Source organism: Saccopteryx bilineata, chromosome 3 (genome assembly GCF_036850765.1).
Source record: "Saccopteryx bilineata isolate mSacBil1 chromosome 3, mSacBil1_pri_phased_curated, whole genome shotgun sequence".
Taxonomy (NCBI): Eukaryota; Metazoa; Chordata; class Mammalia; order Chiroptera; family Emballonuridae; genus Saccopteryx; species Saccopteryx bilineata.
Genome location: NC_089492.1, coordinates 285067737 through 285095517, shown reverse-complemented (window position 1 = coordinate 285095517; position 27781 = coordinate 285067737). Strand labels below are relative to the sequence as shown.

Here is a 27781-nt window from a genome sequence, read left to right as displayed (position 1 = left end):
GGGGAGGGGGCGGCGCGACACCGCCCCCGGGGCGGGTCCAGTGCGTGGCAGCGGGGCCGCCGGCCTCTGCGAAGTTTCCAGCCTGCAAGCATCGCGGGGCCGGCCGGACGTCCCCCGACCCTGGCGATGCCACCTCTTCTGCTCCTGGCCCTGCTGGGCTGGCTGTTTCTGGCCGAAGTGAAGAGCGAGGCCAAGCCAGAGGGTGAGGGCGCGGGGCCGGGGGCGGGCGGGCGGAATCCGGGGCGGGATCGGGGCGGGAGGGCTGATCCAGGGGTTGCTTCGGTGGAGACAGGTCTCTGCAGGAGGCCTGGGCTTGCGGGGGTGTCTGGGTTCCGGCTACTTGTCTGCTGATTTGCTGTTGACTTGGACAGATCACTTCTCCTTTGGGGTTGTGGTTCCCACATCTGGGAGGGAAGGGACAGCCAAGTCCAGTTCATCACCCGGAGGGACAAATAATAGCTCTCATCATAGTGACAGTGGCTGCTATTCGTGGAGCACTTACTATGAGCCAGGCATCAGTTAAGTCTGATGGTAATCCTCCGTGAGTGTCCATCTATTATGCCCATTTTTTCAGCTGGGCAAACTGAGGCTCCTGAGTTGATTCACTTGCCCGAAGTCACACAGCTTGTGGGCTGGGAACCCGGATTAGCACCCAGGGACTTCTGGTTCCAGAGCCTGGCTCAGGCCAAGGAATCATGCGAATGAGAGACCAGCAGATGGGGTGGGTGGAGTGGGAGTGTGGCAGGGGTGGTTCCCATTGCAGGGCTGTTTGTACTTTCACCTACATCCTCTGTGGTCTGCCCTGCCCCTGCCAGGTGGGTCTCACTCTCTCCAGTTTGCGCATGAGTCAACAAGCACCTTGGTGTGCGGTGTGACTGTCCAGGGGTTTCCGGCTCTGAGTGGTTGCTCCAAGGCCTTCTGGACTCCGGCTTCTAGTGTTCCTTCTACATCCCTAAGGCAGATGAGATTTCATACGGGGCCCCACTATCCTGAGTGGGTGCTACTCTCTTCCTCTGCCTTCCGTGGGCCACCTCTAGGGCTGCCCACTGAGTGTTTGAGAGCTTCAGAAGGGCATAGACTAGGAGGGGGAGCAATCCCTGGGAAACAGATCTGAATTGGCCACATCTTCCATGATCCTCTATTCCCTGGGCCCACCTTCCTGGAGAACCTGGGAGCTGGAGGGGGCAGGGTAGTAAGTTTTGCAGACTCTTGGAAGGGATGGGAGCCACCATTTCTTTTCCTTTCTTTCTTTTTCTTTTCTTTTCTTTTTGTATTTTTCTGAAATGAGAAGCAGGGAGGCAGAGAGACAGACTCCCATATGTGCCCCACTGGGATCCCCCCCCCCCGGCATGCTCACTAGGGGGCGATGCTCTGCCCATCTGGGGCGTTGCTCCGTTGCAACCAGTGCCATTTTAGCGCCATGGAGCCATCCTCAGTGCCCGGGCCAACTTTGCTCCAATGGAGCCTTGGCTGCGGGAGTGGAAGAGAGACAGAGAGAAAGGAGATGGGGAAGGGTAGAGAAGAAGATGGGCACTTCTACTGTGTGCCCTGGCCAGGAATCAAACCTGGGACTTCCACACGCCAGGCTAACGCTCTACCATGGAGCTAACTGGCCAGGTCCAGGAACCACCATTCACCATTTCTTGAGTGTTTTTTTTTTCTTTTCATTTTTCCGAAGCTGGAAACGGGGAGGCAGTCAGACAGACTCCTGCATGCGCCCGACCGGGATCCACCCAGCATGCCCACCAGGGGCGATGCTCTGCCCATCTGGGGCGTTGCTCTGTTGCATCCAGAGCCATTCCAGTGCCTGAGGCAGGGGCCACAGAGCCGTCCTCAGCGCCCGGGCAAACTTTGCTCCAATGGAGCCTTGGCTACAAGAGGGGAAGAGAGAGACAGAGAGGAAGGAGAGGGGGAGAGGTGGAGAAGCAGATGGGCACTTCTCCTGTGTGCCCTGGCCGGGAATCGAACCCAGGACTCCTGCACGCCAGGCCGATGCTCTATCGCTGAGCCAACCGGCCAGGGCCCTCTTGAGTGTTTCTTTGTACCACATTCTGTCCAATGCCACATGTCTCTGGTAAGGCCAGTAGTGCTTGATTTTTGTGAGGCTTGGTGTCTTAGTCTGTAAAATGGGCCATAACACCTCACTCCTAGAGCGCTTTCAAGGAATGAGGCCTGCTGATGAGAGTTCAACTCAATGCTTGGTTCATAAAAGCATTTTCTGGCTCAGCACTGCCAGCTTTCCTACAGTATCCCAGCAGAGCTGTAAGATAGGTAAAAAAATCCAGCGAGGGAGGTGCTGGGCTGGTAGTGTGTGCAAAAGGCCTGTGGCCTGGGTCCACTCACTGGCCAAGAGCCAAGAACCCTCTGATAGCCTTTATTTTCCCTGGGCCTCTGCTGGGAATTCCTCTGCTTCTGTTTATAGGAACTCTTTCCACCCCAGACCGTCCCATCAGAGATACTCTAATCCCCCACAGTGAAGCCCAAAGAGGTGAGTCAGAGAGGGACTAACTCAGTGACAAGGCTTCAGGTGCCCAGCCTCCCAGCAGGTGATGGGTGGGGACAAAATAGACACAGGTCAGCCCCACAGAGTGTACAGGATTCAGGGTGTCGCTGAGATAACCCAGGTAAAATGCCTAATAGATCATAAGCATTCATTGGTGGAGAAGAGACAGTGGGTCCCCAGGCATGGGGCCAATGTCACGCTGCTCTCAAGTTGAGGCTCTGAGCCACCCTTGCTCCAGTCAGACCCTTTTGATAAATAAGGGATCATTAGCCCCAATTTGTAGATGGGAAGACTGAGGCTCTGAAAGGTTAAACACCTGGTATCAGGTTGCCACAGCTGGTTGAAAGTAAAGTCACCGACTGGGACTCAGACCCATTGCTCATACCCTGGGTGGGGGCGGGGTGGCTGTTGCCTGGAGACAGTGCCCGGAGGAGCCTGCCCAGCTTTGCCAGACCCCGCGGACAGGAGACCCTCAGCCTGCTGGCCATAGGAGAGAGTGGAATGGCAGTTTTTCCTGCAGGTGCTGGCCAAGCTGCCCACTGGTGTTAGGGAGGAGGCGCCCCAGCAGCCCTCCCCACCAAAGACGCTCCTCCCTCCCCTGGCTGGGCTGGGCAGGTGCAGGGACGGCACCGGGTGTCCCTCTGGGGTGCAGCAAGGCCTGAGGTGGGGCAGGGGACTTACTATGGAGATTTGGGGTGAAGATACTGTTGTGTACCCCTTATCCAAACATGGATTTGGCACATGGGAAGAAAGATGAGTCGTTTTCACTTTAAGGGGCTCCCAGTATGAGGGGGACACAGAGCTCTTCTCCCCAGTGGATGCCCAGTCTGATGGGAGAGACACTTTGTTCCCAGAGAGCCCTGTGCCTGAGGGAGGAGACACTATCCTGTCCTGGGAGAATCCCAAGACCAATGTGCGCGTCTGAAAAAGGCCTTCAACAAAGCAGCATCCGAACAAGCAAATTTCTGTCGAGCTGAGGATCCGGGAGAGTCCAGACACACTGTGGCCCTTTCTCCCTTTTGCAGGGACTTCTAGCTCTTCCAGGGCTCACGCCTGTCCCTGCAGGCTTTGGTGTAAAGAGGGAGGGACCCACCAGAGCCTGAAGCTGCTGACACCTGATGCTCTGGGGATGTCAGCTGGGCTTGGATGGGGCTACGGGGACACACCCTTACACTGCAGGGGGTGGAAATGTCCCAGAGTCAGGCGGCCTGGGTGGACTTGTATGACGCAGGAGGGGAGAGTCTGAGGAGACCAGAGCAAGGTTGGCTCCTGGGCGCTGGGGATCCCATCATTTTCCATTCTGTCTGACCCAGTGTATGGCTTCCAGCCAAGCCCAGCTCGAGCTTGGAGGCTGGGGGAGGAGCTTCACTCATTCCCATCTCCCCAGAGAGCTGACTGGGTATGTCATGGCAATGCCTTGAGAGCCAAGACCACACACCGACCATCCGGCCCCTTGCCTGGGCTGGCATTGCTTGGGACAGAGGGGACATCAGCCGGAGCACAGAGGCCTGAGTTCTCAGCCTCTCCTAGGGCCCTGGAGAGGCGTCTGCACTCCCCAACTCCCTGGCTCAGCCTGTCCGCATCATTCTTGCTCTCAGGAAGGGCTCCTCTCCATCCCTGCCCTCCCTGGGTGGTACCTCCCTTCCTGTAGCTCCTTCCTCAGGGGAGCATCCCTATGACAAGATTGTGTGGGGCTCTGTGGCCGGCTGCTGTGCTGAGTGAGCACTTTATGGATTTGAGCTCCTTGAACTCTCATAGGAGTCTCTGAAGGAAGGTTCATTATTGTTATTATTACTCTCATTTCACAGATGAGGAAACAGGCCCGGGGAAGCTAAGTTACTTGTCCATCTATCTATCTTTGCCCCTTCACTCTGCTGTCTTGCTTATCTCTACTGACCCTGAATTGGGTCATTCATCTGTAGAATTCATGGTTGGACTTTGGGCAGCAGGTCAGGAGCCCTGAAAGCCCTGAGTGTCGGGCCTCATGTGGGCTCTGGCCCCAGCTCCCATCACGTGGTGAGGTTTTTTCCCAACTCGCTGCAGGCTGGGTCGAAGCTCTGGGCAGCCCTATAGGGCGTCACTGTGGAGTATTCGGTTTCTGAGCACCAAGGCCCCGCCCACCTGATTGTGTCTGGACTCCTAACTGTAAGGGGGGGGGGGCTGGGTTAGTATGTGCCAAGTACTCAGAACAGAATCCGGCAAGCAGAAAGTGTTTAGTAAACGTTGGCCATCATTGTTATTGTTATTTGGAAGCAGAAACCCCAAAAAGGAGACTGGAGACACACCATCCCGTTCCCCTCCCCGCCCTCGCCGCCTGACTTCAGGAGCCCTGATCTAATGGAGAATCCAGAATCTCACACAGACACACAGGCTGTTTTTTCTTTCCATGAAATGTGACACTCTTCCTGTCCCTAGCAGCTCCTGTGGACAACAAGAGGGCCTCAGAGCTGCCAGCTCCGGCTCTCTTTACCTGGGTGGGGACAGAGGGGACTTAACAATCCTGGCAAGAGTTACAGGGAGCCCTTCCCTAAGGGTGAGAAGAACCCTCCTTTCTTGGACCCTGGAGTCAGGTGGTAAGGCCTCCCCTATCCACACCTGCCTAAGTGAATCCACCCCTTCTGCCCCAAGTCCCTGGGCCTACCCCCAGCAAATTCCTGCCAGCCCGGCCTGGGCCGCCTGGCACCAGCCCCGGCTCTGGGGCCAGCAGCCTGCCCCTCCGCTTAGCCAGCTCTGCCTGGCTGGACCCCTTTGTTCTTTTTACTCAGGCTCCTCCTGACTTCCTTGGGTGGGGGTGAAGGTGAGTCACTTGCCTTGGCTGGCCTGGCCATGCCACTTAGTGGGTCTGTACAGCTGGAAATGTGTTAAGTCCTGCACCCCAGGGAAATAAGGATCACCCAGTGGAACAATGATGAGTACTACAAAGTGAGGATCTACCTCTGTGGGAAGGAGAGAGGTCAGGAAAGATCTGAGAAGGCTTCATAGAGGTGGTGGCATCTTCAAGAGATGTCACTGTCTCTTGCCCTGGGACATGTAAGGAGGTGAGAGAAAGGGCAAAGAGAGGCGGTCCTGGCAGGTGAGACTCCTGGCTGGAGAAGGAGGGACTGAGTACATCACCAGGCTGATTACCAAGGGCCTTGAATGCCAGAGCAAGGCATTTACTTCTCATTAATCAGCACTAGTAATATCTCTTAGCATGTACCAGCATCCCAACAAGGATATTACTGGCCTGATCTCGTGGAATTAGTCCAGCAGCCCTGGGATGTGGGTACCGTTGTTTTCCCTGTTTTAACAAGTGAATTTGACTTGAAGGAACTGCTGAGCTAAGGAACTGCAGCCCTATTACCCCTGTTTTACAAGGGGAAAACTGAAGCAAGAAAGCTCAAAGACTTGCCCAAGGTCACATAGCTGGTAAGGAGCAGGGCTAGCATTCTGACCAGGCAGGCCAGCTATGGAGCCTTCACTACTCAGAGGATGCAGCCTCAAAGTGTGGTCTGGGAGGGGCTTCCTCAGGGCTCCCAGAAATGCTTTCTGGGGCGTTGTCGCCCATAGGTTTCCCTGGAGAGGTGAAGCTGCATTACAGAGCCTGGGAAGTTTCCCTTGTTAAAAAGGTAATACAGCCCTGGCCGGTTGGCTCAGCGGTAGAGCGTCGGCCTAGCATGCGGAGGACCCGGGTTCGATTCCCGGCCAGGGCACATAGGAGAAGCGCCCATTTGCTTCTCCACCCCTCCGCCGCGCTTCCTCTCTGTCTCTCTCTTCCCCTCCCACAGCCAAGGCTCCATTGGAGCAAAGATGGCCCGGGCGCTGGGCATGGCTCTGTGGCCTCTGCCTCAGGCGCTGGAGTGGCTCTGGTCGCAACATGGCGACGCCCAGGATGGGCAGAGCATCGCCCCTGGTGGGCGTGCCGGGTGGATCCCGGTCGGGCGCATGCGGGAGTCTGTCTGACTGTCTCTCCCTGTTTCCAAGCTTCAGAAAAATGAAAAAAATAAAATAAAATAAAAAGGTAATACAGCTGCTCTGGTCAGCGGCCAGGATTTCAAGTCTGTTTCCGCTCCGGGCCAGCTCATTGGTTCTCACGGTGTTGGGAGAGTCCAAGGACAACTGAGGCTCAGCAAGAAAGTCTGTTGGGATTGATTAGCAATGTCTGCCCTGGGTGCAGCTGTGGATGGTGGTGGCTGTATCTGGGCCATTGTCCGACATGGGCCAGAGAGGTCCTCCTGGCATTCAGCATTCCAAGTGAATCCTTCCCTCTATCCCTGTGCCTGGCCTAGAGCCCCCGAAAGCCAGAGAGACCCAGTCCTACAATGCAAGATGTGGACGCCTCTGCTCTGGACGCTCCCTGTCGTCTTGGTCAGGAGGGTCGGGAGAACTAGGTTATGTCCCAGCTCCGTCACTAACCAGCCGAGTGCCCTGGGTTCCTGTCTGTAATGGGCATGAAGACACGTCCTGTGGGATTTGGCAACACCAGTGACCTGCTCCTGCCGTTCACCTGTCTTCATCCTCCATTCCCAGTCACCGTGCCTCTCTCTGTCCCTAGACAACCTTTTAGTCCTCACGGTGGCCACAAAGGAGACCGAGGGGTTCCGACGCTTCAAACGCTCAGCCCAGTTCTTCAATTATAAGATCCAGGTAAGGGGGTGGGGTGAAAAAGGTGAAGCGATTAAGCAAAAAAACAAACAAACCCCAAAACAATAAACCAACTCATAGACACACACAAAACAAACAAGTAAACAAACAAATACAAGATCCAGATAAGGGGTTCCCCAGGTGGGCAGAGACAGCCGAAGGGTGGAGAGAGAGTCCAGGAGTTGGGCGTCCACCATTTCCCAACTGACTTTGTGCTACAGGGGAAGCTTCTGGAAGCCTGAGAGATGGGGATGAGTTAGGAAAAACAAGAGAGGGAAGAAATGTAGGAGGGGGGCTGGAGATGGAGGGTGTAGGGACAGAGCCTGGAGCCGTGTGGGGAGAGGAGGGCTCCACATTGGTGTGCAGAGGCTCCCCTGGGCGGAGCCAGCGTAGAGGGCTCGGCGTTCCCAGCACTCCCTCCAGGTGATATCGGGATGACCGTAGTCTGGAGGCCTTACCTGTACAAACACTGCTCTGAAGAGACACAGGCTAATGCCCAGGCCATCTGTGTCATGTGTGTGTGTCCTCTACGTGTGGCCTGTGGTGCTGAGCACGCGGGGAGACATTCCTCCATTGAGCTGAGTGTGTGTGCTGAGTGCCTGCTTGTGTCCAGCACAGTGGTAAGCACCAGCAGTGATAGACAAGACAGACCACGTCACTGCCTACACAACTTGTAATCTAGCAGCATTAATCCAGAAAGAAAGTGTGTTAGGTCAGATGAGTGTGATTTGAAGCAGAGGTGTGCTTCAGGCGTAACTGGATCCAGGGGTTCAAGCATGATAAAGTCTTTGTCTTTTCATCTCTAGGCCCTACTTATTTTCATTTGCAGACATACTCGCTCTACATGGTGGCAAGATGACCACCGGCCACACTCACGTGTCCCAGTGTCTCAACCCCAGCAGAAAAGACAGCCTTTCCTTAATTTTAACAGAGTAGTCTCAGGGAAGACACTGATAGGCTCTGCTTGGGTCACATGCTCAAACCATGACTATGGGAGAGGGGAGGGATGGGATACTCTGATTGGCCAGGCATAGTCACATGGCCAAATTTAAGGGGCCTTTCTCTGCAGGCACTGGGCCTAGGAGAGGACTGGAATGAAGAGAAGGTGACATCGGCTGGTGGAGGTCTGAAGGTTCGGCTGCTGAAGAAAGCTTTGGAGAAGCATGCAGACAAGGAGAACCTGGTCATTCTCTTCACAGACAGGTCAGTGCCAGGGGCTCCCCGGGTGGGTCCTCTCTGCAGAGAGATGAAAGAATATTTTAAATGAAGATCCTCCCAGGACATCTGGGATGAGGGGAGATCGCTCTAGCTAAGGTTGCCTACAGTTTTAGGGGAACAGTGCATCCCAGGACAGACCCTCTGGTGTGTATAGCCTATTCCCACTCTTGGTGAAAAGATGGACGGGGACCTGCCCGGGTGTGACGTGCCGTGCTCTGAGTGTGAAGGGGACCGTCTCTCTGCCCTGAACGGGGGTGGAAACACGGCGGGCAGGGCCAGGGCCAGCACGGCAGATCCGTTCCCTAGACTGTGGGAAGAGAGGGATGGTAGAAGCTTGGTGTCCCGGGCCCTCACCACACCCCTGCTGGCCTCTGCCCTGCCTGCTCCTGGCTCTGGCTGTAGCTACGATGTGGTGTTTGCATCGGGGCCCCGGGAGCTCCTGAAGAAGTTCCGGCAGGCCAAGAGCCAGGTGGTCTTCTCAGCTGAGGAGCTCATCTACCCAGACCGCAGGCTGGAGGCCAAGTACCCGGCGGTGTCTGATGGCAAGAGGTTCCTGGGCTCTGGAGGTGAGGGGCGCATGGCGGGTCTGGGGGGCTCCAGGGGCGCCACCCACTGCCTGTGCGAGGCTCCTCGCTTGCTTGATGCCCGCATGGACGTCTCCCAGGTACCAAACGCAGGCTGTCCTGAGTAGAATTCTGATTCTTTAGCCCTTAAACGTCTCCCCTCCCCCCGTTGTCTTCCTCGTCTCATTGACAGCCACCCATCTGCACAGGGCAAAACCTGGGCATCACCCCGATTTGTCCCTTGCTCTCCCCACCTCAGTCCTGCGGCGGGTCATACCATGCCATCTCCAGAGATCTCTCGAATCTGCTATCTGAGGTCCACACCCACTGCCACTCCCTCACTGGACTCCTGGCCATCCAGAGCAGTCTCCACACTGCTCTGCCAGCCTCCAGCTCCACCCATTCCAGTCCATTCTCCACCCAGCAACCAGAGGCAAAGCCATCCTCATCACTCAGTCACTTCCCACTGCCCGGAGAATCAAACCCATCTTCATTCCTGATTTCTGTCCAACCACGGGAGGGGGAGCCACCCCTGACAGCCACTTTCCCCCACAGGCTGAGAGAATTGGCACAATCCAGATGGCCTGGCCCTGGCCCTGGGGTACAGGGATCCCTTGGGGCGGGCCCTCCCTGGCTGCCCCCCCCCTGGCTGCCCACCTTCTCCCATGTTTCTTCTCCTCACCAGTCTGTGCCATAGCCAGGGACCTGTGTGGGTTTCCCCTCTAAGTCCACATGTGCTGTGTGGCCTCGACCTAGCCTCTGCTCCTCTCTGGACCAAGTTTCCCGGATAACTCTAGAACAGGGGTCGGGAAACTTTTTGGCTGAGAGAGCCATGAACGCCACATATTTTAAAATGTAATTTCATGAGAGCCATACAACGACCCGTGTACCTTATGCATTATCCAATAAAAATTTGGTGTTGTCCTGGAGGACAGCTGTGATTGGCTCCAGCCACCCGCAACCATGAACATGAGCGGTAGGAAATGAATGGATTGTAATATATGAGAACGTTTTATATTTTTAATGTTATTATTATTATTTTTCAGAGACAGAGAGAGAATCAGAGAGAGGGAGAGACAGGGACAGACAGACAGGAACGGAGAGATGAGAAGCATCAATCATTAGTTTTTCATTGCGCGTTGCAACACCTTAGTTGTTCATTGATTGCTTTCTCATATGTGCCTTGACCGCGGGCCTTCAGCAGATAGAGTAACCCCTTGCTTGAGCCAGCAACCTTGGGCTCAAGCTGGTGAGCTTTAGCTCAAACCAGATGAGCCCGCGCTCAAGCTGGCGACCTCGGGGTCTCGAACCTGGGTCTTCCACATCCCAGTCCGACGCTCTATCCACTGCGCCACCTCCTGGAGAGGCATGTTATTTTTTTTATTAAAGATTTGTCTGGGGCCTGACCTGTGGTGGCGCAGTGGATAAAGCGTCCACCTGGAAATGCTGAGGTCGCCGGTTCGAAACCCTGAGCTTGCCTGGTCAAGGCACATATGGGAATTGATGCTTCCAGCTCCTCCCCCCTTCTCTGTCTCTCTCTCTGTCTGTCTCTCTCTCTCTCTCTGTCTCTGTCTCTGTCTCTCCCTCTCTAAAATGAATAAATTAAAAAAATAAAATAAAAGATTTGTCTGGGAACCAGACGCAACAATCAAAAGAGCCGCATCTGGCTTGCGAGCCATAGGTTCCTGACCCCTGCTCTAGAAAAATGGCTCCCGCCTGTGCCTACCAACTCTGATCTTCAGGAACTTACCGCCTGTGTAGTGCCCAGCACCTGAGCTGGCGCAGTTTAGTGGGCACTATTGATCTTTCTCTCTGGATTCAGTGGGAACTTGTCACCAAATGACACTAACTGGCAGGCTGTAGACATCCTCTCCTCAATGTAGGAGGACTTCTGAGAGGAGGCAGGGCTTGTGGGTAAAGGAGTAGGAGATGGAGGAGAGGGGAGGCTGGGAAGAGGCCCCTACCCTAGAGGCTGGAAGCTAAGTATTGTCTCTGTGTGTCCTCGTGCAACCCCAGGCTTCATCGGTTATGCCCCCAACCTCAGAAAACTGGTGGCCGAGTGGGAGGGCCAGGACAGTGACAGCGATCAGCTCTTTTACACCAAGATCTTCTTGGACCCGGAGAAGAGGGTAAGAGTCAGCAGGTGGGGCTGAGGAATCCTGGATCCCCCTCCAGGGCCTGGACCCCTGGATTGGCCTTGATACTTCCATTTGTCCATTAATTGATTCACCCATTTATTCAGCAGATATTTATTGGGTGCCCACTGTGTGGGAGACACTGACATGTGCAGGGTAGGGATATGGTAAGGATAAAAAGTCAGTGTCTCTGCCCTCACGGACCCTCAAACGGGCGATTGGAATTGACAACCTCATGTCAGGTGGTGGAGAGGCTGAGCTGCCCCTTCCCCACTCTGGCTGGGGGCTTAAAGGAGCTTGACAGGCACTGAGCCTCTCTCAGGCAGGGGAGGGGGGTTATCGAGGGGAGTGGGGAGCAAGTGGAGAAAGCAGAACCAGACCACTGCAGCCCTAGACCCGACCAGTATCCTCTGGGCAGACAGGAAACTCAAGGAGCTCTTGGGGGTCAGAATTCCTGGATTCTGCCTGGCTTACCCCCCGCCCCCCATTCATGCTGTGCTGTATGACCTAGGATAAGTCACTTCCCCTTCTGGGCCTCAGTTTTTACCATCCACGAAATGGTGAAGTGAAGCAGTCGGTCTTGTGCAGAGGAAACTGTCAACCTGGTCTTTTTTTTTTTTTTAATTCATTTTTAGAGAGGAGAGAGAGAGGGAGAGGGAGAGACAGAGAGGAGAGAGAGACAGAGAGAGAGAGAAGGGGGGAGGAGCTGGAAGCATCAACTCCCATATGTGCCTTGACCGGGCAAGCCCAGGGTTTCGAACCGGCGACCTCAGCATTTCCAGGTTGATGCTTTATCCACTGCGCCATCACAGGTCAGGCTTTTTTTTTTTTTTTTTAATAATAGAGGCAGAGGGAGGGATAGATAGGGACAGACAGACAGGAGCAGAGAAAGATGAGAAGCATCAATCATTAGTTTTTTGTTGCAACACCTTAGTTGTTCATTGATTGCTTTCTCATATGTGCCTTGACCGTGGGGCTACAGCAGACTGAATAACCCCTTGCTCAAGCCAGCGACCTTGGGTCCAAGCTGGTGAGCTTTGCTCAAACCAGATGAGCCTGCGCTCAAGCTGGCAACCTCGGGGTCTCGAACCCGGGTCCTCCGCATCCCAGTCCGACGTTCTATCCACTGTGCCACCGCCTGGTCAGGCTCTGTGCCTTCTTTCTTAAATCTGTAAAATGCAATGATGATGGAATTTTCTCATAAGAATATTGTGCAGATAAAATTGTATGTATAATACTTAAAATAGTAATTGGCACACTATGAAATTTTCTCGGAGGGATGTTATACAGATTAAATTACTGTATGTATTATATATATAATGTATATATAATACCTAGAATAAAAATCGGCATACAGTAAAATGTTAAACAAATGTACATTATTATCGTGGTGGTGGGGGTGGGGGTTGGAGTGGAACCAGCTGTTTCCTGCCTCCTTCCAGTTCCGAGAGCCCCTGGTTCTCTGTAAATGGAGCCACTAGGCCAGTAGATCCCGGGGCTTGGCCACTGGGTGGCCTTCTGGGGAATTGCAGCTGCCCTGATGTGATTGGGCAGAGCGGGTGTATGGAGAGGAAGTGGCAGGCTGCCCACAGTGGGTGTGACGGAGCCCTGCCCTCTGCCTGGGCCGTGCCCTGCTGCAGCCTGGTCCCCTCTCTCCCGCAGGAGCGGATCAACATCACCCTGGACCACCGCTGCCGCATCTTCCAGAACCTGGATGGAGCCCTGGGTGAGCAGCTCCCGCAGAGAAGGGACGGAAGGAGGGGTGGTGAGGAGAATGGGATCCCAGGCAGGGACTGAACCCAAGGGGGAGAAAGGGTTGGTTCCTCTCTGTTGTGCTGGGAGGCCGCCCGCCCCATCCCTGGGTCCCCAGAGACCACCGGGGAGTCCTGGGGCAGAGCGGTAGGTCTCCGCGGGCGGAGAGACGAGCGTGATGAGATCAGTTCGCAGAACCTGCCCAGCACCAGGGCCGAGAGCAGCCTCAGCCTGGCAGGAGCTGGGCAGTGCACACAGCAGGCACCGCCCCCCAGCTCCCCACCCCCATCCCTGGTCCTTACAGGTGAGCCTGCTTCACCTCCTTCCCTCGTGCTCTTGCCTCCCAGCTGAAGGCTTCCTGGGCCGGGACAGGGACTGACCTGGCAGGGAGTTGGGCAGCGAAGGCCAGTTGGTCCTTAAACCCACGCATGCCCTTGGGCTGACCCCAAGTCCGTGGCTGGTGATAACATTGCTTTGTCACTAGCTGTTGGATGACAAGACACATACCCACACACCAGGCCCCTCAGTTTCCCCATCTTTAGAAAAAAGAGGTCCACCCAGGCCACTTATTGGTGATGTTACGGTAGAAACGGACAGCTTTGAGAATCCGAGGAAAGTGTGGCTGCTCTCCCGAGAAGGTGTGGGAACAGCACACCCTTTTGCTGTGGTTTCTGGGAGTTCGGGGACCTGGGTTAACAGGTTAGGTCCAAATCACCACTTGGGTGGACCAGGAGCTTGTATAGAGGGGCTCCCCTCACAGGATCACCCACCACAAAGCTCTCCCCAGCGTCTTCTCGGGCCTGGAAAAGGCCCATCTGCCTTTGATAACTGTTGAATGAGGGAGCTTCCTGTCTTCTGTGCAGACAAACAGGGTCCCAGCATGGGGATTAGGACCCTGCCACAGGGGCTCTTTCCACCAGGACAGGATGTGTCCCCTGTCCCCTGCGTGCCCGTCATAGCAGGTGCTTCCCAGACCCTGAGCTGTGTCTGGAGCTGGGCCATTTCAGGCCTTCACTTTCTCACCCGCCCCACCCCCCCAGCTTCCAGCTTTACTAAGTAATCACAATAAATAATATGGGTTGCTCTGGATTCCGTGTTCACCCTGTGTCAGGCATGGTGCTAAGTGCTTGCTGGGCACGGAACCCTTCCATTCTTATCCCCACTTTACAGATGAGGAAACTGAGGCTAGGAGAGGTGAAGTGACTGGCACAAGGGCACACCCTGCTTGCTGGCTGAGAGCTGGGATTTGAGCCCAGCCCGTCGGCTCCTAAGCTTGGCCTTGGGGTCTGACATGGGAGGGCCCTGTGATTTCTCGCCCCCAGATGAGGTTGTGCTGAAGTTTGAAATGGGCCACGTTCGAGCTCGGAACCTGGCCTACGACACCCTCCCAGTCCTGATTCATGGCAATGGGCCCACCAAGGTAGGGAGGAGCACCTGCCCCTGGGGAGAGTGGGAGGGGGTCGGCTTCTCCGTGGGACCAAGGCCATCCGCCATCCGCCTAGGCCCTGAGAGTTCATTGGCACTGATCTCAAATCTGAGTTCAACATGGGCCTTCTTTCCTACTGTGGTGGTTGGCAATGCCTTGTCCAACCTGCTGGACCACAGGGCACAAAAGAGGCCATTGTCCTCATCCAGGCCTAGGATCAGCTACCCCAAGTCATCCACCCTCCATCACCCCAGAGTAGATTCATTTCTTCATTTAAGAAACATTTATTGAATGTTTGCCCCAGAGCATGAGGCCTAGTCAGTCATGAACGAGACAGACTTGTCCCCACACTCCTGGAGCTATGGACTGGCCCCTAGGGAACTGGCTCCCGGTTCACAACACGTTTCTCTGAGTGAGGTCCTCAACCACCCGAATCAGAATCAGATGCAAGGGAGGGAGAGGAAGGGGAAGTGTGTTCAAAACCCAGATTTTATTTTTTTATTTTTTTATTTTTCTGAAGTTGGAAACAGGGAGGCAGTCAGACAGACTCCCGCATGCGCCCGACCAGGATCCACCCGGCATGCCCACCAGGGGGTGAAGCTCTGCTCATCCGGGGCGTCACTCTGTTGCAACCAGAGCCATTCTAGCACCTGAGGCAGAAGCCACAGAGCCATCCTCAGCGCCCAGGCCAACTTTGCTCCAATGGAGCCTTGGCTGTGGGAGGGGAAGAGAGAGACAGAGAGGAAGGAGAGGAGGAGGGGTGGAGAAGCAGATGGCCACCCCTCCTGTGTGCCCTGGCCAGGAATCGAACCCGGGACTCCTGCACGCCAGGCCGACGCTCTACCACTGAGCCAACTGGCCAGGGCCAAAACCCAGATTTTCTAATTCCACCCAAAAGCTGCTCAGTGGGAATCTCAGGGGGGTGGGGCCCAGGAATCTGCCTTTTACAAGCTCTCAGATGATCCAGAATAAAAATCACGAGCGTGCCAAGTCCTCCCTCTGTCCTCTTCCAGTGGTGGTGACCTCCAGGGGGATGCACTTGCCTCCAAGCCTCACCCAAAATAAAGTCACGTTCCCGCTCCCTTAGGAGTGGCAGATGACCGGGGTGTGGGCCCTCCAGGGGCCCAGGGAGATGTACCTCAGTGGCTGTGGGGGGTGGGACTGCCCTGGCTCCTCTCAGAATCCTCGTCCCCCACAGCTGCAGCTGAACTACCTGGGCAACTACATCCCGCGCTTCTGGACCTTCGAGACGGGCTGCATTGTGTGTGAGGAGGGCCTGCGGAGCCTCAAGGGCATTGCGGTAAGGCTGTCAGAGCTGGGTGGGGGGCAGGGGGCGATTCTGGAAGAGACACCTGTCCTTGGTGGAAAGTAAAGGGGTTACCTTCCTGTCTGAGGTTCCGTCCTCCTCCTCCTCATTCTAGCACCTTCTCCTGGAAGCCTTCCCAGACTACACATGGCTTCAGGCTTCCCCCAGGCTTTTCTGCCTGGTTGTTCAGGCTTTCCTGCAGCCCCGCCCCCATCCCGCATACCTTACTCCTCATTTATGGCCCACTTCAAACCACATGCCAGCCGACCTCTCCCAACAGCCTGCCATCAACCGGTCCTTGTACTGAGTCAGGACGCATGCTGTCCCGGTCCGCAGCAGGGGCATCCTCCTGGCCCCCTGCCAGTCTGTGCCTCTGCCCCTGCACTTCCTGCTCAGAGCTCCCTGACCCAGGCCCCTTCCCTGCTGGGTCCTCATGTCTCTGGCTTTGGATCCCGCAGGCCACCCTAGGGGCTCGGTGGCCGATCAGTGACTGGACATTGCTGGACTCTGCTGCCCCCTCTTCATGCAGGATGAAGCCCTGCCCACAGTCCTGGTTGGCGTGTTCATCGAACAGCCCACGCCGTTCCTGTCCCTGTTCTTCCAGCGGCTCCTGCGCCTCCACTACCCCCGGAAACGGATGCGACTTTTCATTCACAACCATGTGAGTAGGAGGTGTTTGGTGGGGTTGACTTGGTATGACTTGGGTCAAGGGCCCACTTGACAAGGTGGCCTGAGACCTCTGAGGAACTGACTGAACCAGGTTTATCTGGGCCAAATGGAAGTGAGCAGTGGGCTATCTCCCCAAATTACTGGGTTGACTCTGGAGTCAGACTGGCTGAGTTTGAATTCCAATGCCACTGCTTATAGTGGCTGTGTGACCGTGGGCATGTTATTCAACCTCTCTGTGTTGTAGTGTTCTCGTCTGTTAAATAGGGATAATAACCATGCAGACAGTTATTATCATGGAGCTGCTGCAAGGCTTACCCCAGTCGGCATGAGAGGCATTGCAGAAGAGTGCCTGGCACGTAGGCAGCACGTGGGAGTGCTTGTAGCCGTAGCCATTGTCATCGTTACTGTCTCCCTCCCAGCCCCAAACAGTCTCTCATAATTTGATTTGATGATAGTCAAATTGGTTTCCATTCCTTGAGTATCTCCTGGGGATTGGGAAGGCCCGGGGCCTGCAGCTCTGTGGGAAGCAGGCCCAGAATCGGCATTCCTGGTTCCCTCCCTTTCCTGCCTCTCCTTCCTGGTTGGAGCAAGTCCCACCCCTCCCAGTGTTCCCAACTGAGAGCCCAGGTGCGCTCTTCAATCTTACCTGTTCTCAAGGCTACTTGTCTTTCTTAGTGTCTTCTCAGCTGCCCCATCTAGGGTCACGCCATCCTGAGATCTCTTAGCCCGGAGAGCCTGTACCCCAACCCCAGGGTCCTGGGTCCCCACAGTCAGCTCAGCTCTCTGCCGATATCACAGACATTCATTCATTCACCTGTGCCACCTGGAGACAGCAGAAGGATATAGGCCCTGCCCTTGGGAGGCTCCCAACTTCCCTGGAGACATCGAACAACATCCCTATGAATTGTGACTTTGGTTAGAAAAAGAGAAGTGTCACAGGCAGTATTTGAGGACCTACTGTGTGCTCCATCTGACTTGTTGACGCCTTACAGTGACCCATGAGGGAGGCATAGTCGCCCTTTCTTTTTACAAGGGGGGACACTTAAGCCGAGACAGGTGAAGTGACTTGTCCAAGACCACACAGCTAATTGTAGCAGGGCCGGGCTTCGCTCGAAACCCTGCGTTTGGTTCTAAAGATCCTGCTCTTCCGCTTCCCCATGCAAGCAGCCCCAGGTGTGGGCTTTGTTTTTTAAACTTGGGAGTGTAACAAAGCAGATCCCGGGCCCCACCCCAGACCAGCGGAATCAGCGACTCTGGTTGTGGGGCCTGTGGGTTGGGGGCGCTGTCCTGGTGACAGAGGCCTGGCCTGGTCAAGGGAGGAGAGTTACAGGATGGCCAGGGAAGGGCTCTCCAGGCAGAAGGCCTGGCACGGGTGAATGTATTGAGTTTAGGGAAACAGGTGGCCAGGGATATGCTAGGAATGAGGGGAGCAGCCTGCAGTAGCAGAAGCAGCTTCGGTCTCTGGGTGGGACCTGCGTCCTCACACACACACACCCCACACCCCCTTTCTCAGGAACACCACCACAAGGCTCAGGTGGAGCAGTTCCTGGCAGAGCACGGTGGCGAGTACCAGTCTATGAAACTGATAGGCCCCGAGGTGCGGGTGGCGAACGCTGATGCCAGGAACATGGGCGCGTGAGTTGGGGGCCCAGGGGACTGTGGGTATCTCTGCTGACTGACAGGGATGGGTGGAGGAGCCCTGATGTCAGGGGCACCAGACTGGGAGACAGGAGTTCAGAAGGCTGCGCGGACTCCGGTCAGTTCCTGCCCCTGTCTGGGCCTCAGTATTTCCATCAGTCAAATGGGGAAATAGTCTCTATCCAGCCACTGGCTGGAGCTGAGCAGTGTCCTTAGTGTTTAGGAAGCAAATCAGTGGAAGAGGGAGGACTGGAGGGCCAGGAGTCGATTAAGGCTGACAACTAGAGAAACAATCTCTGATTTTTTTTCCCCTTTATTATTTAAAAAACACAACAACAACGGCCCTGGCCGGTTGGCTCAGCGGTAGAGCGTCGGCCTAGCGTGCGGAGGACCCGGGTTCAATTCCCGGCCAGGGCACATAGGAGAAGCGCCCATCTGCTTCTCCACCCCTCCGCCGCGCTTTCCTCTCTGTCTCTCTCTTCCCCTCCCGCAGCCAAGGCTCCATTGGAGCAAAGATGGCCCGGGCGCTGGGGATGGCTCTGTGGCCTCTGCCTCAGGCGCTGGAGTGGCTCTGGTCGCAACATGGCGACGCCCAGGATGGGCAGAGCGTCGCCCCTGGTGGACGTGCTGGGTGGATCCCGGTCGGGCGCATGCGGGAGTCTGTCTGACTGTCTCTCCCTGTTTCCAAGCTTCAGAAAAATGAAAAAAAAAAAAAAAAACCAAAAAAAAACCCACCACAACAACAAAAACAAGTACAGTAATTTGTGTTGACTATGGAAGAATTAGACTGTCCAGATCCATGGCTGAGAGCCTTCCTACAATGGACTAGGTAGCGAGGCTGTGTAAACTGGCTTTGTGGCTCAGACGCGGCCTCTCCACTGCTGAGGCAGCATGAATGAGCGTGGCCGGGCTCCAACAAAACTTTATTTATGGACACTGAACTTTGAATTTTATATAATTTGCATACAACTTCTTAGGATTGGTTGCCCCAACCAGGTAAAAATGTAAAACCATTCTTAGCTCACGAGCCACACAAAACCAGGCAGTGGGCTGGATTTGGACCTTGGACCATAGTTTACGGAGCCCCCTGGACCAGATGAACAATGTTCAGGCTTTGGTACAAGTTACCAGACGCCCTGTAGGAAGGCAGAACCAGTTTGGGGCAGTGCAGAGACCTGTGTGTGGGTCATGCTCTCCCCAGTACCAGGGTTTTTGGGGCACTTGATACCAGTTGTCAAGCTCTGGACCTTTATCTTGAGAGTCCAGGGTCTGCATTGGTGTTGGGATCTTGGAATTGGGAGGGATCTTAGAGGCTGCTTGTCCCAACCTGCGCCAGGGCTGGCCCGACCTCTCTAAAGACCCTTGGCCGGCTGGTACCTGTTGACCACAGCGTGGGCAGGGGTGGAGAGTGCAGCTGCAGTGTGGCTGTGCACTACTGGGTGGGGGGGTTGGCGTTGGAGCTCCCACCCACACTGACCCTGCATCCCCCCGCCTGCAGGGACCTGTGCCGGCAGGACCGTGGCTGCACCTACTACTTTAGCGTGGATGCCGATGTGGCCTTGACCGAGCCCAAAATCCTGCGGCTGCTGATTGAGCAGAACAAGTGAGGCTGTGGGTGGGTTGCTGTGGGTGGGTTGCTGTGGGTGGGCTGCAGTGGGTGGACTGCAGTGGGTGGGCTGCTGTGGGTGGGCTGCAGTGGGTAGACTGCAGTGGGTGGGCTGCTGTGGGTGGGCTGCAGTGGGTGGGCTGCTGTGGGTGGGCTGCTGTGGGTGGGCTGCAGTGGGTAGACTGCAGTGGGTGGGCTGCTGTGGGTGGGCTGCAGCAAGTGGGCAGGTGGGCCCTCAGAGTATGACTCCCGGCCCAGCACTGCTCATGATAGGCTTGGGCCAGGCTGGGAGCCCTCCCCTGCCTTTCTCCTCCTCCTTGCCTTGGCCGCACCTGCTACCCTGGGCTTGCCGCCACCTGGCAACCTTGTCGTGGTCCAGAATGTCTCTCCTCCCTGCTGCGAGCCCTAAGCCACTCCCTTCCCACCCTCTGTTTCTGGCTGCCCTGTGGGAGGGAGCAGGTTTTATGGGGACCAGACCTCCCCCCCCCCCCCCGGCCCTGCCCCAGGGAGGTGCTCGCAGGTTGAAACGCATACCTCACCCTTCCCCGCAGCTAGTTAGATCTGCCCAAACTCCTATTGGGCAGCAGGACCCCTCTAAGATGCTCCCTAACTTAGGAACGTCATCGCCCCATTGATGACTCGCCATGGGAGGCTGTGGTCGAACTTCTGGGGGGCACTAAGTGCAGATGGCTACTATGCCCGCTCCGAGGACTACGTGGACATTGTGCAGGGGCGGCGTGTGTGAGTACCTGCAGGATCGGGGGGGACCCTCACTTGTCTTCCTCCTGGCCTTGCATCACGGCCCTCCCCAGTATTCCTGTCCTTGTTGCCCTCAAATACTTGCTGAACATGAAGCAAGGAAGACTGCAGTCAGACACATAGGAGGACTTCCCAACAATAATCCTGGGCCCATTGCCCAGAATAGGGGAATCAGATCAGCACTATCTGCCCGTCCCTTGGCCCCTCACCATTGGCCCCTCCATCTTCCTCTCTCTCCATCAGTGGTGTCTGGAATGTACCTTACATCTCAAACATCTACCTGATCAAGGGCAGTGCCCTGCGGGCTGAGCTGCAACAGACAGACCTGTTCCACCACAGCAAGCTGGACCCCGACATGTCCTTCTGTGCCAACATCCGGCAGCAGGTCAGCCGTGGGTGGGCAGTCAGAGGAGGCCTTGTTGACAGGGAGTGTGGGCTGACTTGTCACCCTGTGGGCTGACTTGTCACCATAGGCCCTGGAGCTTCTGAGGGTCCATCAGGGCTGCTCAAGGGCTGCAGGGCCTGGTGGGGGCCGTAGGGGCGCTGGCACACAGGCGGGTCCTGGGGTCTCTGGGGATCATTTTAGCAGACCCGGTTTTCACACCATTTATTTTATTTGCATTTTTAACAGTGCTTAAAGAAAACTAAACTTTCCATCTAAGCATACTCCAAGTAATGTGCCCAAGAGACACACTACCCTGTCCCTATGCCCTGCCTTCTATTTTTTGTGGCTATTTCAAAAAAATGTGGCAGCATGTCAATGTTTCCCTGTGCCCCAAAATTCAGGACCAGAACACCATCCTTTTCTTGTTCTGATTCCCTCTCAGTCTTCCAGGAAGCCTTCCCTGATTGCATCCCCAGTGTCAGGTCTGGGCCAGGTGTTGGGGACATGGGGTAACCTGAACTTGGTCCTAATTTTATGAACTTGAACCTGGTGTGCGGAGGAGGCTGCAGTCATGCCCCTTCCCAGAGCATGCAGGGGCGGAGGAGGGTCTCTTTCATCTGGCTCGCCCTCCACAGAATGTGTTCATGTTCCTGACCAACCGGCATACCTTTGGCCACCTGCTTACCTTGGACAACTACAAGACCACCCACCTCCACAATGACCTCTGGGAGGTGTTCAGCAATCCTGAGGTAAGGCTCTGGAGGGGTGTGCAGGGGTAGGAGTAGCAGGGACCCCAGTGATCCTGTAGCCTGAGTTGCCTCCCTCTCTGAGCCTGACAACAGCTGGGACCCTGTGGTCCACCTGCCACCCTCCACCCCAGAGGGCCTGTGGGGCTGGAATTGGGTAGGGAGAGGAGGGCGTTTTGAGCAGCAGCGCCATCTAGTGGAGGAGAGTCTAGGAGTCCGAGGCCCATCAGCTGTGACTTGGTTGTGACAGTGTTCCTAGACACTGTGAGCTTGTGGCTGATGTAGCCACATGCCTCTACCTGCACACACACGCACACATGTGTATGTACATATACAGACACCAGCTCCTGTGTGCACTTTTGTGCTCAAACAACACGTGTACCTAGCGGGCACAGGGCAACCTGCACACCCAGGCAAGCACACATTCACTTATACTGTGTGGCCCGGCGGGGAGGAGCCCCCCTTGGAACATGCCATGGAGTTGAGCGAGGGGTGAATCCCAGCTGGCTGAGGCCAGGCCGAGGACCCCAGCCCGCTCCCCCCTCCTCCCTCCCCACAGGACTGGAAGGAGAAGTACATCCACGAGAACTACACCAAGGCGCTAGCGGGGAAGCTGGTGGAGACGGTGAGGACTTGGGCACCCCCTGGGAACAGAGCTCCTGGGTTTATGCCGGACACCTGCTGCGGGGGAACTGAGGGCAGAGCAATGAAACTGGCTCACGGGCGGGGGGGGGGGTTGGGGGGGGGAGGTACCTTCTGTCTCTGGCAGTGCTCAGGGCAGGGAAGGGCCAGCAGGGGCCTCTTCCTCCTGCTGGCACTTTGCAGCAGGAATCTGCAGGGGCCCTCAGGGCCTTAGGCTTCTTCCCTGGCCCAGGCAGGTAAGAGAACATCCCCAAATGTGGTCTCAGCTGTAGACCATGGCCCGTGGGCCAGGAGAAGTGGGTGCTCCACTGCTTCCCCCAGAGCCAGCGGGCCTCTGCCCCCTCGATGCCCACACACTGCCAGCTCTGGCCCTGCACTGGGAGCTCTGTGATCTTGGCCAGCTCTGAGCTCTATTTCCTTCTTCCTTCAGCATCTCACTGAGGCCCTGTTCCCTGGGGACTCTCGTGGGGACGCTTGGAGGGCTCTCAGGTCAAGGTGGGGTAGGGCATGGACCACATAAGGGGTCTTGCCCTGTGGTGGGTTCCTCAGAAGACTGTGGGACCAGGGGGAGGATGAGGTGATGCCACTCCGGACCCCCGTGACTGAGTCCCCGCCCTCCCCAGCCTTGCCCGGATGTCTACTGGTTCCCCATCTTCACGGAGACGGCCTGTGATGAGCTGGTGGAGGAGATGGAGCATTTTGGCCAGTGGTCTCTAGGAAATAACAAGGTGGGGGGCTCCAGGTGCTTAGACTGGGGCCCGGGGGGAGGCCACCCTTCTTCTCTGCCCGCCTTCTGGGCTCTTCCTGGCAAGCTGGCCAACCTCCCTGGGACTCTTTAGATCAGGGTGCTGGTGGCGGTGCCTGCAGGCACTCCTGAGTTGAGGGATTGAGACACGGATGGAGTGCTGGTCCCTAAATTGCCGCTGGGTGACTGAACTTCCTTAATCTTACAGTGCTAGGTTTCCAGTTCCTGGTTTGCTACTAGAGTGATTGAGCTACCTTCCCAGCTTGGGCATGGCATGGGGGGGAGGGAGGAACCAGTGTGGAAGGGGAAGAATCAGGAAGTGGCATTACCAGACAGCAGAAGCACATGGCGTTCTGCTGAAGGAGGAGTCCCAGACCTGCACTCATCTCGGAAAGTCCAGGAACTCTTTTAAAGGCACATGAGCCGCCCTGGCCGGTTGGCTCAGCGGTAGAGCGTCGGCCTAGCGTGCGGAGGACCCGGGTTCGATTCCCGGCCAGGGCACATAGGAGAAGCGCCCATTTGCTTCTCCACCCCTCCGCCGCGCCTTCCTCTCTGTCTCTCTCTTCCCCTCCCGCAGCCAAGGCTCCATTGGAGCAAAGATGGCCCGGGCGCTGGGGATGGCTCTGTGGCCTCTGCCCCAGGCGCTAGAGTGGCTCTGGTCGCAACATGGCGACACCCAGGAGGGTCGCAACATGGCGACGCCCAGGATGGGCAGAGCATCGCCCCCTGGTGGGCAGAGCGTCGCCCCCTGGTGGGCGTGCCGGGTGGATCCCGGTCGGGCGCATGCGGGAGTCTGTCTGACTGTCTCTCCCTGTTTCCAGCTTCAGAAAAATGCAAAAAAAAAAAAAAAAAAAAAAAAAGGCACATGAGCCTCTGGGTCTGTGTGTCTGAGACCAGCCAACTCTCACCTGGCCACTGACTGATTTGTGGTTCTGCTTACCTGCCTAATCCACACGCTTTGGAGGCTGAGCTACTCTCCAGAACCTAGTCACTGGCATAGCCCATGCGTTCTGGGCTCTGGCTAATTCTTGTGCTCCAGTGACCGGGCTAGCCCTGGGGCTCTGGTGCCTGAACTAGCCTGTGGCCCTCTGCATTGGTTTTCTGTGCTATGCTACAAATTGCCACCAAGCTTAACGGCTTAAAACAACACCCATTTATTATCTCTGGGTTTCTGTGGATTGGGTGTGTGGGTGTGGTTTAGCTGGGTCCTCTGCTCATGGTCTCAAAGGGCTGTGATTACGTGTCCACCAGAGGTGGTGCTTATCTGAGGCTCGGGGTCCTATCTCAGGCTCACGGTGGCAGAATTCATTTCCTTGTAGCTGTAGAACTCATGGTGACTTGCTTCTTCCGGGCCAGCGGGAAGATTCTCTTTAAGATCCTCTTTAAAGGGCTCACCCATGATAGTGTCCCCTTTGATTAAACCAATGTCAATTGACTAATTTCCTTAACTACACCTGCAAAACCCCTTCACCTTTGCCCTCTAACCGAACTTATCCCGTCAGGTTCAAGGTCAAGGGGAGGGGCTTGGGCAGTGGGAATCCGGGGCCCGTCTTAGGAGCTTACCACCCTCTCTGGGTCGCCTCCAGGACAACCGCATCCAGGGCGGCTACGAAAACGTGCCGACCATTGACATCCACATGAACCAGATCAGCTTTGAGCGGGAGTGGCACAAGTTCCTGGTGGAGTACATCGCCCCCATGACGGAGAAGCTCTACCCCGGCTACTACACCAGGGTGGGCAGACCTGGGGAGCCTCCAGGACCAGGCAGGGGTGGAGTGGCTGGGGAGGGACGGGGGATGGGGAAAGGGGAGAGACACGCTCCCAGCTTGGGCAGAGGCCTGAGTATCTGGTCCAAGCGGGAGTGAAGTCTCCTCCTATCAGGTGTTGGGGCCAGCGGAGGTAGGACCGCTTGGCCTCTAGTCCCTGATATCACGTGACCGTAGGATTCTGTCCTCTGTGTCTCTGTGTCCTTAACCCCCGCATCAGCGACTCCCAGGCCAGCTCAGCAGACAGCCCCCAGGCAGCGGCTGGCATGCCCTTCTTTCCCTGGCTTCCCTCTGGCTCCCTCACCACGTGTCTGCTGGCTGCCTCTTGGGCTTTGTATCCCCCTCACTCAGCCCCCTCACTCAGCCCCTTCCGTGCTCAGATGTGTTTCTCCGAACGCCTGCTTTGGCCCTACCTGGGCCGTGCCCTCAAAGGGTCACCAACCTAGAGAGTCGGCAAAAGGGTTGTGAGGGTTAGATTCCTTCATTCCACCCTTCCTCCCCTTCTTCCCCTTCCTCCCCTTCCTCCCCTTCCTCTCCTTCCTCCCCTTCTTCCCCTTCCTTCCCTTTCCTTCTCTCTCCTCCCTCCCTTCTGTCCTTCTTTCCTCCCCACTGTTTTATTGGTACTATGCTAGAAACTGGAGAACACGGAGTTAAACACATCTGCCCCCAGGGAGCCGAGGTCCCAGCAGCTGGGATGAGGGGCCTTCTGCACACCCCAGTCTTCCCTGGCCTTCGTGGCCTCTGACACTGGCTCTCCGTGTCACTGCCTTGGCACAGGCCCAGTTCGACCTGGCTTTTGTTGTCCGCTACAAGCCCGACGAGCAGCCCTCGCTGATGCCACACCACGACGCCTCCACCTTCACTATCAACATCGCCCTGAACAGGGTCGGAGTGGATTACGAGGTGAGCGGGGGCCACCCCAGCCCAGGGGGCAAGCAGGAGGGAGGGCTGGCTGGTGAGCCGCCCACAGGGTGGTTGGAGCTGAGATGCCCAGGACACGCCAGCACCCGGGCTCCAGAGAACCAGGGGGAAAGGGCACCGACCCGTGGGGCAGGCTTCCTGGGAGGGTGCGTGCAGAGCACAGTTTGGCAGGAGCCTGGGAGGCCTGGAGCCACTCCATCTGGACCTGCGTCCTGCCTCCCGCCTGGCTCTGGGCCTCAGGCGATCTCCTGGCTTCTCGGTTCCCTCATGCCTTAGATGGGAAGACTTAAGAGCGTCCTTCACAGAGTTGTTGTGAGAATGAAATGAGCTCATCCATGTAATTGCTTATGTGGACCCATAGTAAGGACTCAAGGATTGATAGCTGTTGGTGATAAGGAGTTTAGGAGTGGCATCCTTCTTGGAGGGGGGCTGCCTTGGGAATGACTAAATCCAGGGATGGTCTGGGTGTGGGACAGAGGCTTGTGGCTGGAGGGGCAATCTGGGGAAATCAGGAAGACATAGGGGTGAGGAAGGGGCAGTTCTGGGGGCCTTAGGACCCCAGGACCCCAGGGGAGGCCTCTAGGTGTGGTCAGTTATGGAGCCATTCATCCATCCATTCACTGACTCCATAGCTACTCTTTTTTTTTTTTCTGAAGCTGGAAACGGGGAGAGACAGTCAGACAGACTCCCGCATGCGCCCAACCGGGATCCACCCGGCACGCCCACCAGGGGGCGACGCTCTGCCCACCAGGGGGCGATGCTCTGCCCCTCCGGGGCGTCGCTCTGTGGCAACCAGAGCCACTCTAGCGCCTGGGGCAGAGGCCAAGGAGCCATCCCCAGCGCCCGGGCCATCTTTGCTCCAGTGGAGCCTCGCTGTGGGAGGGGAAGAGAGAGACAGAGAGGAAGGAGAGGGGGAGGGGTGGAGAAGCAGATGGGCGCTTCTCCTGTGTGCCCTGGCCGGGAATTGAACCCGGGACCTCTGCATGCCAGGCCAACACTCTATCACTGAGCCAACCGGCCAGGGCCCATAGCTACTCTTTTTAAAGAGTGTTTTGGGACTCAGTCCCAGGTTAGGCACTGTGAAGGACACCCATAAAAGGCATCTACTTTTTTTTTGAGAGTTGATAGTGTACTGCAGGGTCTCACAGGGGACAGTTTTGCCCTCCTGCCCTCCAGGGGCAATATCTGAAGACATTTTTGCTACTGGCATCGAGTGGGTAGAGGCCAGGGATGCCCAGACAGCCCCGTGAGAAAGAATTATCTGGCCCGTAGGGGGATACTGTGTAACAGTATGAATGGACTGAGTAGCACTGAACTGGGCACTTCAAAGTGGTCATAGTAGTAAAGTTTATGTCATGTGTATTTTACCACAGTCAAAGAAAAATAATCTGGTTCAAAATGTCCCTAGTGCTGTAGTTGAGACTCCCGGCCCTAAGCTCTTACTTGTATCATCAGCTTATTGAATTCTCACAACCCTGTGCAATTTAGTGCCCGTTTCCCAGGAGGGGCAGCTGAGGCTCAGGTTGGTCACAAAGTTGGCAAAGGGTGTGGCCAACATTTGCGCAAGCTGCCTGGCTTTTGATCACTCAGTCTTTGCTGAGTGATGTCCTTAGCCGGCCTGTGGCCGTCGCTCCACAGAGCATCCCTGGCAGGCTGTGTGGAGGGCTGCTTGGCTGTAGTGGCTCAGATGGGAGAATAAGGGGCAGTGGGGGAAGGGCCCAGCTTCCTGTTGGGGAACTGACACTTCCTGTTGGGAAACTGACTCTTCCCATCTCCTAGGGTGGGGGCTGTCGGTTCCTGCGCTACAACTGCTCCGTCCGAGCCCCACGGAAGGGCTGGACCCTCATGCACCCCGGGAGACTCACGCACTACCACGAGGGGCTCCCCACCACCAAGGGCACCCGCTACATCGCTGTCTCCTTCGTCGATCCCTAATTGGCCAGGCCCAGCCGCCTCGGACCTTTTCCTCTCTGCCAACAACCACTGCCCAGCAGCCTCTGGGGCCTTGGGGTCCCAGGGAACCCAGTCCAACCTCCAGGTTCTTGACCTCCCATTGCTCTTGGAGCCGCCATTGGAGAGGTCGGGCCCTAGGCCCGAGGCGAGGACACCTCCTGGGCTGGTGCTTTCCTGGTGCTTTCCTGGTGCTCTGGACCCAGCCCTGGGAGAGGCTGTTTGTTCACTTTCACTGCGTTGTACCAACTCATCCATTTCCACTTGTCTTCCTTGAAAACCCAGTCCCCCTTCCTCTGATTCTTCCATCAGTGACACTTGAGCAGCACTTCCCCGGCTGCCCAGAGAGACTCTAGGGACACGGAGCCACACCTCAGAGCCTCTCCCAGGCAAAGCTGCAGCCCCAGGGCCTTCTGCTTCAGCGTCAG

The 27781-nt window shown here is 56.4% G+C and overlaps 1 protein-coding gene across 1 annotated transcript; it reads left to right on the top strand.

The window, feature by feature from the left end:
* Positions 1–36: 36 nt before the first annotated feature.
* Positions 37–27781, top strand: PLOD1 (procollagen-lysine,2-oxoglutarate 5-dioxygenase 1). The gene is made up of 19 exons (XM_066270424.1): positions 37–202; positions 7038–7129; positions 8196–8329; positions 8747–8910; positions 10924–11036; positions 12705–12768; positions 14117–14214; positions 15419–15520; positions 16056–16187; positions 17709–17830; positions 19332–19436; positions 20055–20180; positions 20442–20583; positions 21219–21332; positions 21889–21954; positions 22595–22699; positions 24303–24449; positions 25260–25385; positions 27183–27781. Exons 1-19 carry the CDS (start codon positions 127–129, stop codon positions 27336–27338), a joined length of 2184 nt encoding a protein of 727 aa, XP_066126521.1. The 5' UTR covers positions 37–126; the 3' UTR covers positions 27339–27781.